Genomic DNA, 18,673 nt, shown 5'->3' on the forward strand with positions numbered 1-18,673 from the left:
CCATTTGTTTTACATTTATTTATTTTTGAGAGACAGAATGAGACAGTGTATGAGTGGGGGAGGGGCAGAGAGAGAAGGAGACACAGACTTGGAAGCAGGCTCCAGGCTCTGAGCAAGCTGTCAGCTCAGAGCCTGACAGGGGGCTTGAACCCATGAACCATGAGATCATGACCTAAGCTGAAGTCGGACACTCAACAAACTGAGCCACCCAGGCTCCCCAAATATTTTCCATTTTTTATCTTCCTTTTGAATGTCCAAGTTACCTTTGGTATCATTTCTCTTTAGCCTGAAGGATTTTCTTTAGCAAACCTTGTATTTCTATTGGCAACACATTGTCTTAATTGTCCTTCATCTATTTTGTTTTTCTAAGTAAACTCTATGCCCAACATGGGGTTTGAACTCATAACTCGAGATCAAGAGTCACATGCTCTAACAACTGAGCCAGCCAGGCACTCCTGTACTTCACCTGAAAATGTGTACTTCACTATCATCTTTGAAAGATGTTTTTGTGGAACCTAGATATATTCTGTTTTGACTTTTCTTCTTTAAGTACTTTAAAGATGTTTCTCTACGGTTTTCTATCATCCATAATATCTGCTGAGAAAACTGTGACTCTTAGAAATGTAGTCCCCCATATGTAATGTGTCATTTCTCTCTTGCTGCTTTGATGTGTTTCTCTTTATCTTTGGTTTTCAGCAGTTTAATTATGATGTGCCTAGGCATGGTTTTCTGTGTATTTATCTTGTTTTGTGATTGCTGAGCACTCGAATCTGTAAATTTATGCTGTTAGATATATTTGGTAGGATTTGGCTATAGTTTTTTTAAAAAATAGTTTTCTCTGCCGAATATTTTCTACTTCTTCTAAAACTCCAATTATTTGCGTATTAGATCTTTTGATATTTTCCCTCATGTCCCTTGGCCTCTGATAATATATATTTTTTATGATGATGTTTTAAAAATACTCTCTTTTTCATATTGGACAATTTCTATTGATTTGTCTTCAAGTCTCTGACATTTTTATCTGTTAAATCCATTTTGCCATTAGGCCCAGCCAGTAAATTTTTTTTTTTCTTCTTCTCAGTATTGTACTTTTCCTAAAGTTTGTATTTGGATCTTTTTTATGTATATGATTCCCCTGCTGAGTTTTACTATCTTTTCATTGATTACAGTATATTTTCCTTTACCTTATTGAACATAGTTATATTAGTTGCTTTTGAGCCATTGCCTGATAATTCCTATACATGTGTCATCTGGAATTTAGCCTCTCTTTAATATCTTTTTCTTTAAGAATACATTCCATTTTCCTATTAGTTTTTATGCCTAGTAATTATCTTTATTTTTTTACTTTTATTTGAGAGAGAGTGCATGAGCAGGGGAAAGGGATGGGGGGGGGGAGAGAGAGAGAGAGAGAGAGAGAGAGAGAATCTCAACTAGGCTCTATGCTCAGCATGGAGCCCAAGTGGGGCTTGATCCCACAGCTCTGGGATCATGGCCTGAGGTGAAAATCAAGTCTGACACTCAACAGACTGTGCCCCTTATGCCAAATAATTTTAAACTTTGTACTTGACATTATGAATGTTGTTTTGGTGTCTCTGGATTTGGTTTTATTTCTGTGTAAACTATTGATCCTTTTGTTTAGCAAGAAATTAACTTAGCTTAAAATTGAAAATTTTGACTTGTGCATAGTGGGTAACAGCTCAAATCTTGCTTCAGTTCTTTTATCTGGTAGAAGGATATTCTATTTTAAGTTAGTTTATAGTAGCTCTTTGCATTCTGCCTTTGTTATTCAAAATGAATTAGGGCTTAGCCAAGGATTGTCTCAGTTTATAAACAGAGTTTAAAGTTCTCTGGTTCTGTTTTTGGATTTCCTCCCTCATTCTCTAGCTGCCCTGGGCTCCCTTCTCTTGGTTCCTCAGGCCAGAAAGATAGCAGGCTTTCTTGCTTTTTCTTTTTCTTTCTTTCTTTCTTTCTTTCTTTCTTTCTTTCTTTCTTTCTTTCTTTCTTTCTTTCTTTCTTTCTAACATTTTTTTAATGTTTATTTATCTTTGAGAGAGAGAAACAGCACAAGCAGGAGAGGGGCAGAGAGGGAGGGAAACACAGAATCTGAAGCAGGCTCCAGGCTCCAAGCTGTCAGCACAGAGCCCAATGCAGGGCTGGAACTCATGAACCTCGAGATCATGACCTGAGCTAAAGTCAGTGTTCAACCGACTGAGCCACACAGACACCCCAAGATAGCAGGCTTTCTATATGAATTTTTGCCACCTTGTACCACACCACAATTCTGGTTTGTCCATAGGTCAAAGCCACTCAAAATGGAAAAGCACTCTGTACTGGTCACTTCCTATGCATTTTGCTTCTGTGTACTTCTGTCCAGTCTCTTTACTCCTCAGGGTGTTGTTTTATTGTCTGGAGTTTCCAGCTGTTATCTGTGGAAAGGTCAGTCTGTTAGAAGCTTACTTCTCCGTACTAGAAGTGGAACTCTCTAAACCAAAGGAATAAAAAGATTAAATTTTTAAATATAAATAATTATAAGAATTATGCATGCTTGATCTCAGGATTATGCTTTTTTTTTGGCATGTGTGTTTTAAGAGAAGAATCCCTCTACTTGTCCATTCCTAACCCACCATTTTACTATCTCAAGAGAAGTTTATTTCCTTATCCTGATTCTGATCATCTAATAAGCAGCCTTTGATAAGCTGACAGGCAACAAGCCTATAGATCCAAATCAGTGCTACTCAAATACATGAACTATTTATTGACTGTCCATGAGATGAGAGTAGAATTGAGAATACCTGTTTAGAAACATTCATGCAATTTTTATGAAGTAATTTCGTATCTGTTAAATATAAGAAAAATAATTTGGCCTTGTATTTTGCGTGCCTTCAGCTTTTGCTCAAGTTTCATTTATCCAGTAATTAATTTTCTTATATTTTATTTATTTTTTTTTAATTTTTTCAACGTTTATTTATTTTTGGGACAGAGAGAGACAGAGCATGAACGGGGGAGGGGCAGAGAGAGAGGGAGACACAGAATCGGAAACAGGCTCCAGGCTCTGAGCCATCAGCCCAGAGCCTGACGCGGGGCTCGAACTCACGGACTGTGAGATCGTGACCTGGCTGAAGTCGGACGCTTAACCGGCTGCGCCACCCAGGCGCCCCAATTTTCTTATATTTTAAAAAGAGCATTAGTTGATGATGGCTTGGAAATTAAAAACAAAACATTGGTTCTTCTCAGAGAGAACTTGAGAAACTCTGGCCTAGATTTCAAATAAGAAAATTACTTTCGGGAAGATCTCAAGTTAACCATTTAATAGGAGAGATTGAAAGAGGACATCAACTACCTCCATTTTCACTTCAGTTTATACTTTTTAATTGGTCAAGTTCTTTCTATCATATTTCTTCTTCGTTAAAAAAAAAATGTTTACGTATTTATTTTGAGAGAGAGAATGAGCAAGAGTGGGAGACGGGCAGAGAGAGAAAGACAATCCCAAGCAGGCCTCACATTGTTAGCACAAGTCACCAACTCTGAGCCGAAATCAAGAGTCAGATGCTTAACCAACTGAGCCACCCAGGAGCTACCTAGGTGTGCCCCTGCCCCACCCCCACCTCCAGCTTGTTTCTTACTCAGGCAAAAGACCCCATGGGCAAAGCATTCCCTGATGAGAACCAAAACTACTCTCTCAGGCAGTAAGGACTGCTTTGAACCAGCGAGACTCTGCCCATGATTGACTCAAAGATAATGATTTAACCTTTACTGCCCACCTGCACGTACCCACCCTTTGTCTCACACTTTCCTTATATAAACCTGGAAGTATTTTCAGCATTTTGGAGATACTGAAGAGGATATCCTGCTGTCTCCCCAGTGTTGGCCTCACTGAAATAAATTCCTTTCTTGTTTCACCACCAGTCATCTCTCTGCCTTTGGATTTTGTCCACAGGGAGTGGCTGAACTTGGTGTTTGGGACCCCTGGAGCCAGGTGCTCTTGTGCCCTTGTGCCCCAGCTACAAGATGAACCTACACTATAGTTTAATTGTAGCAGTAGTTCCTGAAGACCTGGGATAGGCTAACATGTTTTTTTTTTTTTTTTTTTTAATTTTTTTTTAATGTTTATTTATTTTTGAGACAGAGAGAAGACAGAGCATGAACAGGGGAGGGTCAGAGAGAGAGGGAGACACAGAATCTGAAACAGGCTCCGGGCTCCGAGCTGTCAGCACAGAGCCCGATGCGGGTCTCGAACCCACGGACCGCGAGATCATGACCTGGGCCGAAGTCGGACGCTCAACTGACTGAGCTACCCAGGTGACCTGCTAACATGTTCTTTTAAAAGATAAGGAAACTGAGGTGCAGAAAGTCCTAATCAAGGTGACTTCTCTTGGCTATATGACATAGCAGCCAACATGTCAGAAAAAGAATTAAGCACTAATTTAACTTTCAGCTGAGATTCAAGTATTTTTTGCTTGTTGTTCACTCTCAGAAATTACTGCTTTAATATTTAGAGGCAGTTAAATTCAGAGGAAGCACAGATGATAATAGCAAGATCCATTTACTGAGATCCTACTGTGCAACCAACTCTATGTAGGTAAAAAGGAGTGATTATGTGGAGTTTTGTATTCCCATTTTAGAGATGAGCAAACAGTATTGGAGAAGCAACCTAATGAATATCATAGAGCAAGTAGGTGCCAGAATCACGACTCCAATTCAGATTTGTCTGGTTACAAAGTCTCTATGCTAACGTTATTGTTCTTTATTAATCACCAGATAGACTCATATACAAATTATGACATCATCAGGCAGATGGTTTCAACTGCTCTATTAATACAGTGATAGAAACAAACTGGGTAATAGAGAGTGCGTGGGTCTCCCATTCAAGGATTCATCGGCATTCACCAAATTTAGATTAGAAAACCTACGTCCAAGTATCATGTGACAATGAGTCAGCATTTTGGAAGGCAGGTAGAGACAGGGAATCAGTAAGTAAATTCTTTTATGAAACACTGTAGATGTTTATGCTTGTTAAGTGTTTGTGACTGCTTATTCTCTTTGACTATTAAAGGAGTACAGTTGAAGACCTCTTTAAAAACTATATAAACTATCAGCTGCCGTCCTATCCTTGCCAAGCTAGAGAATGGAAGAGAAGGGCAAAGTCGTTTGTGCTTAAACCCATTTTATTTTAGTAAGTATGCTGAACACAAGGTTAGGTTGTTCTTTGGTGGAGTGTACTTGCATGTTAATATTCCACTGGGGCTATACTTTAAGATTTTCTTAAAAAACATCAGTTGTCACTATGAATCAAACCTAGTTTGGGGCACCTGGGTGTCGCAGTGGGTTGAGCATCCAGCTTCGGCTAAGGCCTTGATCTCCGGGTTCGTGAGTCTGAGCCTTGAATGGGGCTCTCTGTTGTTATCGCAGACCCTGCTTCAGATCTTCTGTCCCCTCTCTCTCTGCCCCTCCTTCCTGGATCATGGTGTCTCACAAGTAAACAAACATTAAAAAAACAAACAAGCAAATCAGTTTAAGTGAACAGAATTCTCTTCATCCTAGCAAGGACTTTTCTTTTTAAATTATTCACTGTTATTTTACAGAAATAGTCTTTGCATCATTTTATATTTCACACATGAGGTAACTGGGATTCAGTCTCAATCAGAAAAATTCCTTTATGCTTTCCTTTTTTTGTCCTTCCTGTGTCTTCCGTAACAGAAAATTACAGCAGAACATTTCCCCTTCACCCAGTTCCTATTCTCTTATCACAATTCTATCTCTCTACCCTCCCTTCCTGCTCTGCAGGGGAATTTGTGAGGGCAGGGAAAGATGGTTAGTTTGTCCCCTATCCAACACAACCACATACAATAGTATATAGATGTGTCTAATTCTTTTCGCGCATTTCTTGGTTCCCATTTTCCTCTTCCATACCCCCTTGTGTGTGCCATGGACTAACGCCAAAGCGCTTCTCCCCTGCACACTTCCAGACCACACAGACTTTAACCCAAGTTATAGCAGGACTGAAAATTTCTGCTTTTCTAGTGCCTCTTCTACAATGTTGGGTCGGTGGGGGGAATGGAGATAGAATGAGGAGGATTAATTTTTTCCTACCTGTCCTGTACTTTCTCCACTACCTTTCCCATACCAATCACTTCTTCTCTGCCACCCTTCCTATATGTTCCTGTCCGTTTCTTGCAGTTGTATTAGAAACTGTTTATATGCATTAAAACATTACATGCATCCTAACAACCTTTACGAAGTAGGCAGTAATACTAACATCTAATATTTGAGTGCTTACTATGTGCCAAAAATTGTTTTAAGCATTTTACCTGCATTAACTCATCTAATCTGTGAAGTCATTAGTCTTCCTATTTTACAGCTAAGGAAGCCGATGTTCAATGCCTTGGGTTACACTGCATGTAACTGGCAGAGGCAGGACTTGAATTCATGTCTGACTCACTAAACCAGGCTTTAATCGCTATTCAATAATAATTAATTAGTATTTTCAGCCCCAAATCTGGTGAACACTTTTGCCATTTCGAGTTTCCTCATCCTTTACGTTCCCGTATGTTCTTTCTCTTCGTGATCCCCCACGTCCTTTCTGCCCCTTCATCCTACCGTTGGCCGGCATTCCTTTATTACTCCGTCTTCTCACTATCCTTGACCAGCACCGTGCCGGCCTCAGTCATCCCCATGCCCATCAGCCCTGTCCCTTTCTTCCCCGGAGACGTTCATCCCTAGTATTCCCTTATTCCTCTCTCTCATTTCTAAAATTCCCCCTCCTCCCACGGGGTCCTCGTCCCTCCAGCCTCAGGGGACCCTCTCACCCCCGGTACTGCCACCTCCTTTCCCAGGGTCTAGAGGCCGCGCGGGGCACGCAGCGAGCGCACGCAGCGAGCGCAGCGCGTCGGGGCTGCAGTCAGAGGGGCGCCGCGGGGTCCTCCGGCTCCTCGGCGGCCCCCGGGCGCGGTGCAGTCTGGGGGAACATGGCCGCTTCCGGTCTCCCTCCCGGGCCGGCGCTGGCCTGACCGCGGCCCTTGCCCGGCGCACTCCGCCCTCCGCTCCTCCCGCCCCGCAGCGGCGGAGGTCGCTTCAGCCTTTCCCTCCCGCTGCCCCCGCCGCGCCATGGAGAAGAGCTCGAGCTGCGAGAGTCTTGGCTCCCAGCCGGCCGCAGCACGGCCGCCCAGCGTGGACTCCCTGTCCAGGTAACCAGGATGCCCACGGCCCCGCCCAGCGTCCGAGAGGGATGGAGAGGGGCCGGGGACCCGCTGGATGGTGTCCCATCTCTCTGACTGTGCTTCCGAAGGCTGCGCCGAAATTCCTTCCCTGGGACTTGGGAGCCACTTCTTCCTCCCTCTTTGGGGTTTAGAGGCTGGGAAAAGGGAGGTTAAAACTCACTGCCGCCTTATCGGTGATTCTCCCTTTCGTGCAACGATCTCGTTTCATCCCTGGTTGAGGCAGCCCCAGTTCATTAGTTTCTCTTGTTTCTCATTCCATCTCGAATTATTTTTTTTGGACAGCCCTTCCCCCAGCCACCACCCCTCATTTCCTCTCTGCCTGTCTTTCTTTACTATTTTCAAAACCATCCTCCAGTCTTTCTTCCGTCTGTCCGTATGTCTTTGATTTTTGGATTCTTGCCCACCCTTTCCTCTTTTTTTCCATCACTTCACTTCCTTATCGCTTTCATGATTTTCCCTATACTCTGACCACCCGCCACCCTTTTCGTTTTAAAAATGTAAATAAAAATGCCCACTGTACGTCTGTTTTCTAAATCTTCCAGCTGAAAGTCATTATCTAGGAATCTGACTAGTCCTTAACCCCGAGTGAATAATGAGTGGTAGTTTTCTTTCTTGGACTACCGGTTCTCCTGGTTATTTCTCTTGTACCAGATGGGATTTTTTTCTCCCTGGAATTTTGAGGAGGACTTTAGTATGCAGTTTTGCAGACAGCTGTTGCGAATATTAACTAGACATGTTTTCGATGAATTTTTTTCCTTTGGTTTTAAAACAGTGATTTAAAATTTCGGGAAGAAATAATAGAAGACCTGTGTATATTATATATCCATAACAAAATAAGGTTCTTTTCCATCGAAAAATAGTCTAATTGTTATTAGAGAGTTATTAGATACTGATCTGCTATGTGAAAACATAATTTTCATTATCTTCTGAATAAACTGAAGTTTCTCTCTTTTAATTCGTTTTGGGGTTTCATTAAATACGGGTGATACTGCTGTGTTTTCCTATTACTGTTCAGATCTCATTGGGAAATGATTAGCTGATATCATCATTATAAATTAAGATTCTCTTCCGAAAGCATTCATAGCAGCCTACCCACACCTTTTCCAGAGTTCTTAACAAACACAGTGTAATTGCTTGTTTAATTGTCTTTTTTATTAGGCTGTAAGCTACTGGAGGACAAGGACCTTACTCATTTTCTTATCTCCAGCATTTAACAGAGATGCTGTGTGTCAGAGGTGCTCAACAAAATTTTTTTTGAATTTGTAGATTTAATAATTTTCCAGGAGAGAAGAATTTTTCTTTGCATTCAATTACATATATTGTACATTTGTTTTAAGTATTTTTAAAATTTTATGTTTATTATTCTGAAATTTAGAAAGCTGAGGATTTAAAATTAAAGAGAAAACAGGTTGGAAAATTATATTTTATAGGAAAGTTATAAATGACAGCCATGGTTCAGAATAGAATGTAAAGAAAACAAATGAGGCAACCAGTAATCTCACCCAAGTAAGAGGATTTAGAACCACAGGAGGCAGCATAGTCTGTTAGAATGAACAATATACTGGAAGTTAGGAACTCTTAAAAGTCCCTGGCCCAGCTAGCTCTTTGGCTTGTATCATAATCTTTCTAGTCTACATTTTCTCATCTTTCAAAATAAAAAAAGTTGGTCTAGAAAAACTGTAAGGTCTCTGGGTGCTCTAAAATTCTATCATTCTTTATCTTAATGACAATGATTATTAAGATGCATTCTTATCAACTACTAATTCCCTTTACAAATACTCTTTGTTAACAGATTTTTGAAATTATACTAAGTAAATGTTATTATTACAAATTAACGTGCCTAATTATGCCACTTAAGCACATTTATTGCCCCCCAAAAGAAAGCCCAGTAACTTTAACGTTTATACATACATTTTAAGTTTTAATTAAAGAATTGTTTTTTTTAATTTAAAAAAAAATTTTTAATTTAATTTAATTTAATTTAATTTTTTTAATGTTCATTTATTTTTGAGAGAGAGAGAGACAGAGTGTGAGCAGGGGAGGAGCAGACAGAGAGGGAGACACAGAATCTGAAGCAGGCTCCAGGCTCTGAGCTTCGAGCTTCTAGCACAGAGCCTGATGTGGGCTCGAACTCACAAACTGTGAGATCATGACCTGAGCCAAAGTCGGACACTTAACCAACTGAGCCGCCCAGGCGCCCTTAATTAAAGAATTGTTACTGACAGATGAATATGAGAAAAGTAACTCCTTGAAAGAGTTTTGACTGGAATATGTTATCCTCATCCTCTCTGGAAAAAATATAAGTATGATCTGCTTTCCATAGGAGAATGCCAGCTTTCATTCCTCTCCTCTGGAAAGTAGAAAAAACTAACATTTATTGAGTGTGTGCTAGGTAGAATTCACCCTGCTAAATTTTTTCATATCTTTTATTTTATGAATCATTACACTTGTTTGATCAGTGTAGAATAGCTGCATTGGAGACACTTGTTAGAAAGCTTAAATTTAAACTTAATCTAGGCTAACAATCAATTGTAGGTGAGTCTAATACAGAGGCAAGGTAGACAACCATGATTAGAATAGCTATGCTAAGTGGCTATCCAGTAGCTTAAATTTTTACTTTGATAGCTTATGGTAAAGCAAACCATCAATGTTTGGACTGTATTATCTCAGCCTTTTTCAGAAACGTTGCCCTTAAAGTGTAGTTTATTTTTATGCCTTCTGTTTTTTACAGTTAGGACATTTTTAATTTCATATTTTCAATTAGGGAATTGCCATGTGAATTTTTTTGATACCTCCCATACAATAATAGTTTATATGTTCAATGTGTTTCCTATGTCTTTTCCAGACTAGACAGACTGACACAGATTTCTGCTGAGTTTGGCTCCAAGAAAAATTGTTTATGTAAAAAATGTATGCTTCCCATTTGTTTGAAAATAGAAACTATGTAACTGCATCTTTCTCTTCAATTTAGCAAAAAGATTTCAGTCAGATTTGTACCTGAAGTTGGTAATACACCCCTCTCTAATTTCTTCAAGTACTTCTACTATTAGATGAATTCAGTTTAAGTATCATGTTATATTCAAATGTGTTAATTTGTAAGTTTTTTAATGCTTTTCTGGGATATCGGGGTAATATAAATCTGAAAAATAATACACTAGTCTTTCTGGTTGCCCATTGTTTTTGTGAAAATGACACACCATTGCAGTGGGGTGACTGGCTCTTGTGGGATCTGTAGTTCACACTAAATGCATGTTGAATCTTGATATCTATATCTACCTGTCTGTCTATATCTTTAGTCATCTCAGAGTTGCTATTGCAGCTCTAGGCATTGCCTTCTAGGTCATCATTGACTTGACACTTTTTGGCCAGAAAAGAGTGGTTTTATTTTTCATATGATATCCGGATGGCAGTTTCCTAATCAGCTATGGTCATGTCATCTTGCATCCTTAAAAAAAGTAGTGTTCTTTGGTGAGTCTTGCTTGGAGTTGCTCAACTTCAGTAGGCTGTTCAGTAGCTCTTGTATATTCTGCTGTTGTCCATTCTTCAATGCGTCCAGCTGATAGAGAGCTGGGAGCAAATTCACTTCAGCACACTGACAACCTGGCTGTATTCCATAATTTAATTCTTGCTGCTCTTTCTCTGATTCTTGACATAAGTATGACTTATACAGGATAGAGTTAAAACAATACTGTGGGCTAGATATGATAGCTAGGGTAGGCCTGTGCCTTAGAATTGTATAAGTTATGCAGCAGGATTTGACACTATCCTGGTAGTATTCTGCCTTCTTAGTCTGGCTTTCCATTTTTTTCAGTTTGTACGCTGTTATAAAATGTACTGCTTGAGTGGGTTTCTTTGATTATTTTTTACTATGCATAATCAAATGCTGACACATGTGATGCCAAATAGGTGCCCAGTGAACATTTAAATAAAGAATGGTTGAATGTTCATTGCTATTTTATATGTTGTGTCCACTCAAAGGATTAAAAAGGGTTTTCTTATGTTGAATTTGGCCTGTAAAGACACAATTTCAGGTTCAAGCTAAAGTTATTCTTAAATGAAGTCTTTTGACACACTGAGCTGATTTAATTGACTACATTATCTTTTCTTGTGCCCAGTCCTATATATCTTCACAACATTGTGTTCCTGTAGCGTACCTGCTTTTCCATCTGCTACTCTTTATCATTTTGGTTTCTTTCTGTCTAACTTATCTTGTCAGTCATTTTATTTAATGCCTATTTCTTTCATCCTTTATATACCCTCATGCTGGGCACCACTTGTTCGTCTCAGATTATTTTGGTGTATAAGTTGATTTCTAGTCTGTAAATTCATTAGCATTTATATTTACATATTTATATGCACATATTTACATTTAGCTTAGATAAAAATCAAAGGGTGGCACCCAGAATATACTCAAAAAATAGCCTTCAACTAATTACATTTTTAAGTTACATGTCTTCCTTTAAAATTACCATCATCTGAAAACAGCAAATCCTGGATTTTTGTTTCCATGAATTTTGACGGTACTTATAATCTGAAAAGGGAGAAAAGTTTTTGAGATTTCTGAGACACATTTTGTTGTAAGGTCTGACCTTTAGTTTCAGCCTCAAGGTCACTTAGAGGTAATATGTTGGTAGGAAATATGCTTTTGGGTTGTTTTCCAGTAGTGGTGATGGATTTGTGTCCAATCACACATTCTTACCCACTTCCTTGTGACTCTTGGCATGTCTTCGGAGGCAGCTGACCAGGATTAGTGGTAGAAACTCACTGTGGAACTTAGTGAAACTCACAGGTTGAACTTCAAGCCTTGGCCATATAATTAGCACTTTGTGTCAGACATTGAGTGTATTGGTCACTTAAAAATTACTTATTTTGGATTTTATTTTTCCAGGACCCTAAAAGAACTTTAAAGTTTTGTCAGAGGAGATCCAATATTATTGTGAACTAATCAATAATTACTGTGTAGATTTTTCTGAAAGAGCATTTACAAAGATTAGTTACTAGTCAAAAGTATACAAGTATACTAAAACTGAGATTGGGTCCCCTATATGTTTTCTTCTTTTCTCTTTATGCTATCATCAGTAGTCTTCTATTAACGTAGACCATTAGTTCCCAGATCAGTAGCATCAGCATCCCTTGGGGATTTGTTGAAAATACAAATTCCTTGGTCTTACCTCAGATCTAATTGGATAAAAAGCTCTAGGGGTAGAGCCTGCGGTTTGTTTTAATATGTCCTCCAGATGATCCTAAACTAAAAGTAAGAGTTTGAGAGCCACTGCCTTAGGTCTTTTACTAATTGTTTTCTAGTAACTCCATGAAATTTGCTGAAATAGACTAAGTTAAGGTCTGTGTTACAGCTACCATAAGCCTATTACTTGACAGCATTTTTGTACAAATATTGATTGAAGTAGTGGAAGGTAAAAGTCATCTTTTGTGGATTTATGATATCTAATTTTAGGAAATTTCTTGAGGGTTTTTTTTTTTTTTTTTTCTTTTTCTCAGCCATGAGTAACACATCAGAAATACGTGTTTTAGGCCTTTTCTTAAAAATAGGTCTTTGGTAAGATACATTAGGGGTAACATTAAAAAATATATTATAAAGAAGTAATTCCAGGAAACCATCACCTGAACCAGTGAAGTCTGGATTACGCCCAAGGGAAGGAAATAACCCTGATACAGATGTCCAGAAAGCAGTAAGTTTATTTTGTAAAGCTGCCAAGTTCATGCTATTGTATTCAAAATCACCAGGGCCAAAGGTTGTATGTGATTCAGGACTTGACCAGTGGAAAGTCTCTAGATTTTAGTAGAGAGTATTTTTTCTTTTTAAGAAAATTATTTTTGAATAGGTAAAGCACTTGCCATCTTTGTCCTATTGTTTGATTTAGTTAAATCTATGGATAGGATTGAAAACTATTGAGAGGTTATAATTAAGGACAGGGAGTGATTTTATAAGCCTGCTTTCCACAGGAAATCAGGTTAAAAATGGAAATATTGGGGGAAAAAAAGGTTGGTACAAGGTTATTAAAATGAAAGACACTGGTGAAGATGCCCTCTTAATGAAAATAATAACCTCAGTTCACTTTCCTGTAATTCTATTACACAGAACTGATTGTGCTGTCCTTCTTAATGTGTTTCTGTATATGTACCAATGCTGTCATCACTATAGACTGCTAATGCATCAACTTTGTAGTTCTTCCCCTGCCCAAGTACTTAGTACTTACTGTGGCAATACTCGCTGATGACTTTTCATTCTTTCAGAGACTCTTACTGGATGTGATTATCTCTTAGGCTCTTTAAATACTTTTTAGTCTATATTAAATAAGGGCAGATGCTATGTTTTCAATATAATAAGAATTAACTTTTAAAATATGTTTCAGGGGTGCCTGGGTGGCTCAGTCTGTTAAGCGTCTGACTCTTTTATTTTTATTTTTTTTTTAATGTTTATTTATTTTTGACAGAGACAGAGCATGAGCAGGGGAGGGGCAGAGAGAGAGGGAGATGCAGAATCTGAAGCAGGCTCCAGGCTCCGAGCTGTCAGCACAGAGCCTGACGTGGGGCTCGAACTCACAGACCGCGAGATCATGACCTGAGCCAAAGTCGGATGCTCAACCGACTGAGCCACCTAGGTGCCTTGCGTCTGACTCTTGCTCTTGGTTCAGGTCAGGCTCCACACTGGGCATGGGGCCTGCTTAGGATTCTCTCCCTCTCTCTCTGCCCCTTCCTTGCTTGCATGTGTGCGGGCACACACACACATACACACACTCTCTCTCTCTCTCTCTCAAAATAAATAAATAAACATTAAAAAATGTGTTTTAAACTATATACTTCAAAAACCCTAAATAGTGATACTTGGAAAACTCTTGTTATTTTTTTAAAGTTAGGGTTTTGATTTCACAGAGTATAAGAGAAAATCCAAACTAACTGGCTTAACAGAGATAATTTAACTTTTTCACCCACATAAAAACCCAGGGGTAGTCAGTACAGATCCGATATAGTGGACCTGAAGTGTCAAGGGCACAGACTGGTTATTCCAGTGTTATCTCGTGAACCAAAACATTTGTTGAAGCGCTAACCTTTGCATTCATTGTAGTCACGAGAAAGGAGGAAGGGAAGAAGAAAGGTATGTTCTCTCTCTTTAAAGGATACTTTTTTGAAGTTACATGTAGTCTTTTAAGCTTCTATCCAGTTGGTCAGAACATGTTCCCATGGCCATACGTAGCCAAAAGGAAGGCTAGGATATATAGTCTCTTCTGGGAGGCCTGTGTTAAGCTAAAAATGGGAGGTTCTGTCTGTAAGAAATAGGAGAGAATTGGTATTGGAGGTAATTAGCTGCTTCTTCATATTATTTAAATGAATCATTTTAGCAAAGAAGACATTTTCCGGTTAAAGTCTACAATACTTCACTTCTGAGACTTGCAAAAGCAGTGACCAACGTAGAAAATGCACTGAGAGACATGATATATGGTAGCAGACTAGAAAAGAAAACTGTATCTTGGAGCACTCTCAACTCTTGAGTTTTTTTTTTTTAACTTTCTGTTTTTTTGTGTATTATTTTGGGCCAGATTTTTATAATCCTAATGTGGGATTATAGTGTAAAAGGGATATGTTTAATAATCGTCAGCTTGTGAAGTGAAAGGCAAATGGAAGTCAAATGAAGAATGATCAGCTGTACTATTTCATTGTTTATTTCCTTTGAGGAGCTCAAGGAATTGCGTGGTAAAGTGGCCGTGGTGGTGAGGATGGTGGCCTACACTGCTTACTCTTCTGCAGTTCTCAGCTCATTTCCAAGCCATGTGTCCATGTGTTTTATTTCCCACCCCCAAAATACTGCATCAGGTTCTATTTTCTCTCATTTCAATTCTAATGGTTTGGTATCTGTAAGGGAATAAATCTTGCTGTTTGGGGCCATGTTAGTTTCTGAGTGCTTTTGCCAATATTTTGTGTGTTTTTATACCTTTGACCTACAAATTTGAAAATCCACAGAAATCTGTTTATTCATTTTTGTGTGTCCTAATTTAAATATTACTATTTTAAGCATGGAATGTCAAACATAGGTGTTTAATCATTTAGGAGTGAGTAGGAGAGGGTAGAGAAGTCTCCTCTGGATCGTATTATTCCTTGGATTCAGAGGGTTTAATAGGCATGAGTAACCAATATATGCATCTCCTTTCTTAACAGAATTGCATTCACAGATGACTGCAAGTGAGCAGTTTTTCAAGTAGGACTCTGTTAGCAGGTCGTGTGTTAGCAAAAGGAATAATAACTTTGGCTGATGATAGGCTCCTGGTTACCAGGAGCTTAATTTTCTTGAGCTGAGCCAGGATGCTCAGCAAGGTCAAAAATAAAATTTTATACGATACAGATGTCCTCTGCTACTGGTATTGAATAATATTCTTCCATTACCACCAAAGGCAGTACCTAAAAATATAAGCCCCTGGGATAAGCTTTGCTTTTCAAGTGGTGGACAGTTATTCTACTAGTAAATTAATGTTGTTGTTGTGATTATTAATACTAATATAAATAATAAGTATAAATAATAACATTTCTGAGTGCTAAATCCTTTAATATGCATTTTCTCATATCATCATCATAATTGGATAAAATAAACAGTGTTAACTGTTTCCATTTTACAGATGAGAAAACTGAAGATTAGGGAGAGCAGTTTGACATTTGGACCCAAGTCTTTTTAATGTTAGGGTCTTCGTAAAGAACTGATCATACCTGAAGATCTAGTGTTCAAGGTCCAGGCCAAAACCTGGTGGTTAGAGGACAGTCCTGAGGCAAGTTGATGGGTGGTAGAGTGATTGGTTGCACTACTGAGAAGGAAAAGGATAACATGTACACAGTAATTAGTGCGTTCAGAGTGTCCATATTTGGAGAGAATTTTCTCTAGCTTCGAATGTTGTTTTCTTCTGACAGAAAATTGGATGATTTTTTTTTTCTTTGCTTGATGATTAAGAGGATAGTGTCATTAGAACAATACTACATTTTGAACGTCAGATAAATTATGAAGCAGGTAGACATGGTACCAGAACCTCCTCTTGCCATTCCCTACCCCGCAGGCTTTATAGAATAATTTAGAATACTTTACTGTAGGGTTCCTTAAATATCTGAATTCCCCTAAGTTCCTTTGTGTGTTTGTTTACAGTTAATGTGTTAAGAGCCATTGACATTTGAAGATCATCAGAAGTGAAGATAAAACATCTCAAAAATTATAATGTAAGTGAATGGGAAAATGGAATTAAAAATGGACAAAAGTTAATATTGCCAACAATATTTCTGGAATCCATATACTTTTGCCCCAAATGAAATTTATGCATTTGAGTAACCAGTAACTTCAAACTTGAGTCCCAATTCCAAGTCCCAGTCCTTAAAATTCTGTGTTGGAGTAAACAGTTGCTACGTTTTAGTCACCAGTAATTTTCCATTAAAATTCTTTGGGCTTCCGCATAATGTTTTTTCCCTTTTTCTCTTTAGTAGTTTGCAGTTTGACAGTGGCTCCTGCTGTATTTAAAATTATATGTGTGTACAGACTGAGGTTTTTGCTCTTCAGCTGGTGATGTATGTTCTACCCAATTTTAATTTTACTACCATTTTGTATGTTTCTTAGCCAAAAATATGACAGCTAGTCTCTTCCCTTCCTTTCTTCCTCTTTATAAATATTTATTTATCATCTACTGTGGCCTGCACATTATGCTAGATCCAGAATTCTTAAGACCTTGGTGCTTACATGAGTTGTGTCATTTTTTTATACAGTTAGGGACTTTAGAGATCATGTGATGTGACTAGGACTTGTGATGACCTCAAGTGTGGCTGAGGACCACCTGCATATTTCAGTCACCTGTGTTGCTTGGTGGACATTTAACTTCCTAGCTTCCAGTGCAGACATTCTGAATCATGGGGAGTGGGCCCAAGAATCTGCACTTAAAGTGAGAACCTTCAATCCAGATACTTTCTAGAATCTATAAGTTTGTAGATGCAGGAATAGACCTAGAGAAGTTTAATAATTTACCCAAAGGTACAATATGTGCTAGAAGGCCAGAGAAGATTGGTGTCGTTTCAAGTCCTTTAAAGTCACAGAGCTAATTAGTGTTAGAAGTGTTCTCCTGACTCCCAGTTCTAGACTTCATTAAATCATGTAGTGACTTTTGTTGGGCCAGGCAACTTCATTGTGTATATATAAAATCATAACTAATCTATCACTGGTATTGAAAAAATTAAATGCACATATGGGTTTTGTGTATGAAAAACATGGACTGTTTTTTCATCAGATATGTGACTGGTTCTGATGGAAAAAGACCTTAGTAGTCCAAGTAGATCCCCCCACCCCCACTCTGGCCATGGTACTATTCCTACTTGGCCTTTAAGTTTTATGCTTCTGAGGAGGGATTTGATTTAATTTTTGCATCATGGTAACTAGCATAGTGCTTTGCAGATAGTAGGTGCTTGCTAAACTATAGTATGAACAGTTTACTGTTAAAACTTTGTCTCCCCCCCCCCCTTTGGATTCTGTTATATACTATTAGGAGTGGTTTTATTTTCTTGATATTTTATTCTGTTATTTTTTATTTTGGCGGGGTGGGGGGAGAAAAACGGGGGGAGAGAGAGAGAGAGAGAGAGAGAGAGAGAGAAGATCTTAAGTGGACTTCTTGCTCAGCGTGGAGCCCAGTGGGGGGCTCGATCCCTCAACCCTGGGGTCATGACCTGAGCCAAAATCAAGAGTCACTGACTGAGCCACCCATGCGCCCCATGAATCTGATATTTTATATACCAAGCCAGAGACCTTAAACAATTGGTTATTTTATATTTTTAGTATTGAATTATTATAGCTGATAGTCACAGTATCTCTGAGGGATTGAAATAGTCTAAATTATTTTCTGAATTATAGAAGTTTGACTTAGTTTTAGTATTGTGTATATTTTGTATTGCGTATGGTATACTGATAGTTACTGAATTATAATCTTACATTAGGAAATGTAGTTTTCCAATTTTTGGGAAACATTCTGTAATTCTCAAATTTGTTAGTAAGTTTAACTATAAAATGCCATTTTCCAATTTTCTGAATATTTTGGAACATGTTTTAATTGTAAGATATAAGAAAAGCAATATTTAAAAATAACTTTTTCATTTCTAATAAGTTTAAGTAATTAAATTTTCTTTCCATTGAATTTTTTTCCTCTGTTTTAACCACAGACCCCAATAAATACGATATAGCTGTAAAAGAGAACTTTATCCACTATGTAATCTAACTTTTTCATTTTTTTATGCTAGGACACTAAAGCTAAGGGATTTGCCTAAGAGTGGAAATTTTATGAATGTTGCCATATATTTGTGAACAAACAGAATAATATTTATGCTATTTCTTTTTTTTTTAATTTTTTTTTTAACGTTTATTTATTTTTTTGGGACAGAGAGAGACAGAGCATGAACGGGGGAGGGGCAGAGAGAGAGGGAGACAC

The 18,673-nt window shown here is 38.3% G+C and overlaps 1 protein-coding gene across 4 annotated transcripts in view; it reads left to right on the forward strand.

The window, feature by feature from the left end:
• Positions 1-6,970: 6,970 nt before the first annotated feature.
• The window catches only part of MTMR2 (myotubularin related protein 2), a 119,117-nt gene continuing 107,414 nt past the window's right edge, over positions 6,971-18,673 (forward strand). The window contains exons 1-2 of one of the 4 annotated variants that reach the window (XM_030330838.2): positions 7,085-7,184; positions 16,363-16,433. Coding sequence is in view for 1 of the 4 variants with exons in the window: in XM_030330836.1 (XP_030186696.1) it covers positions 7,105-7,184 (80 nt within the window). In the remaining 3 variants the exon portion in view is untranslated. Of the gene's footprint in view, positions 7,185-14,298; positions 14,335-16,362; positions 16,434-18,673 lie in introns of those variants that run through there. The other 3 variants (XM_030330841.1, XM_030330839.2, XM_030330836.1) reach the window with 3 other exon arrangements.

This window comes from Lynx canadensis, chromosome D1 (assembly GCF_007474595.2).
Source record: "Lynx canadensis isolate LIC74 chromosome D1, mLynCan4.pri.v2, whole genome shotgun sequence".
Taxonomy (NCBI): domain Eukaryota; kingdom Metazoa; phylum Chordata; class Mammalia; order Carnivora; family Felidae; genus Lynx; species Lynx canadensis.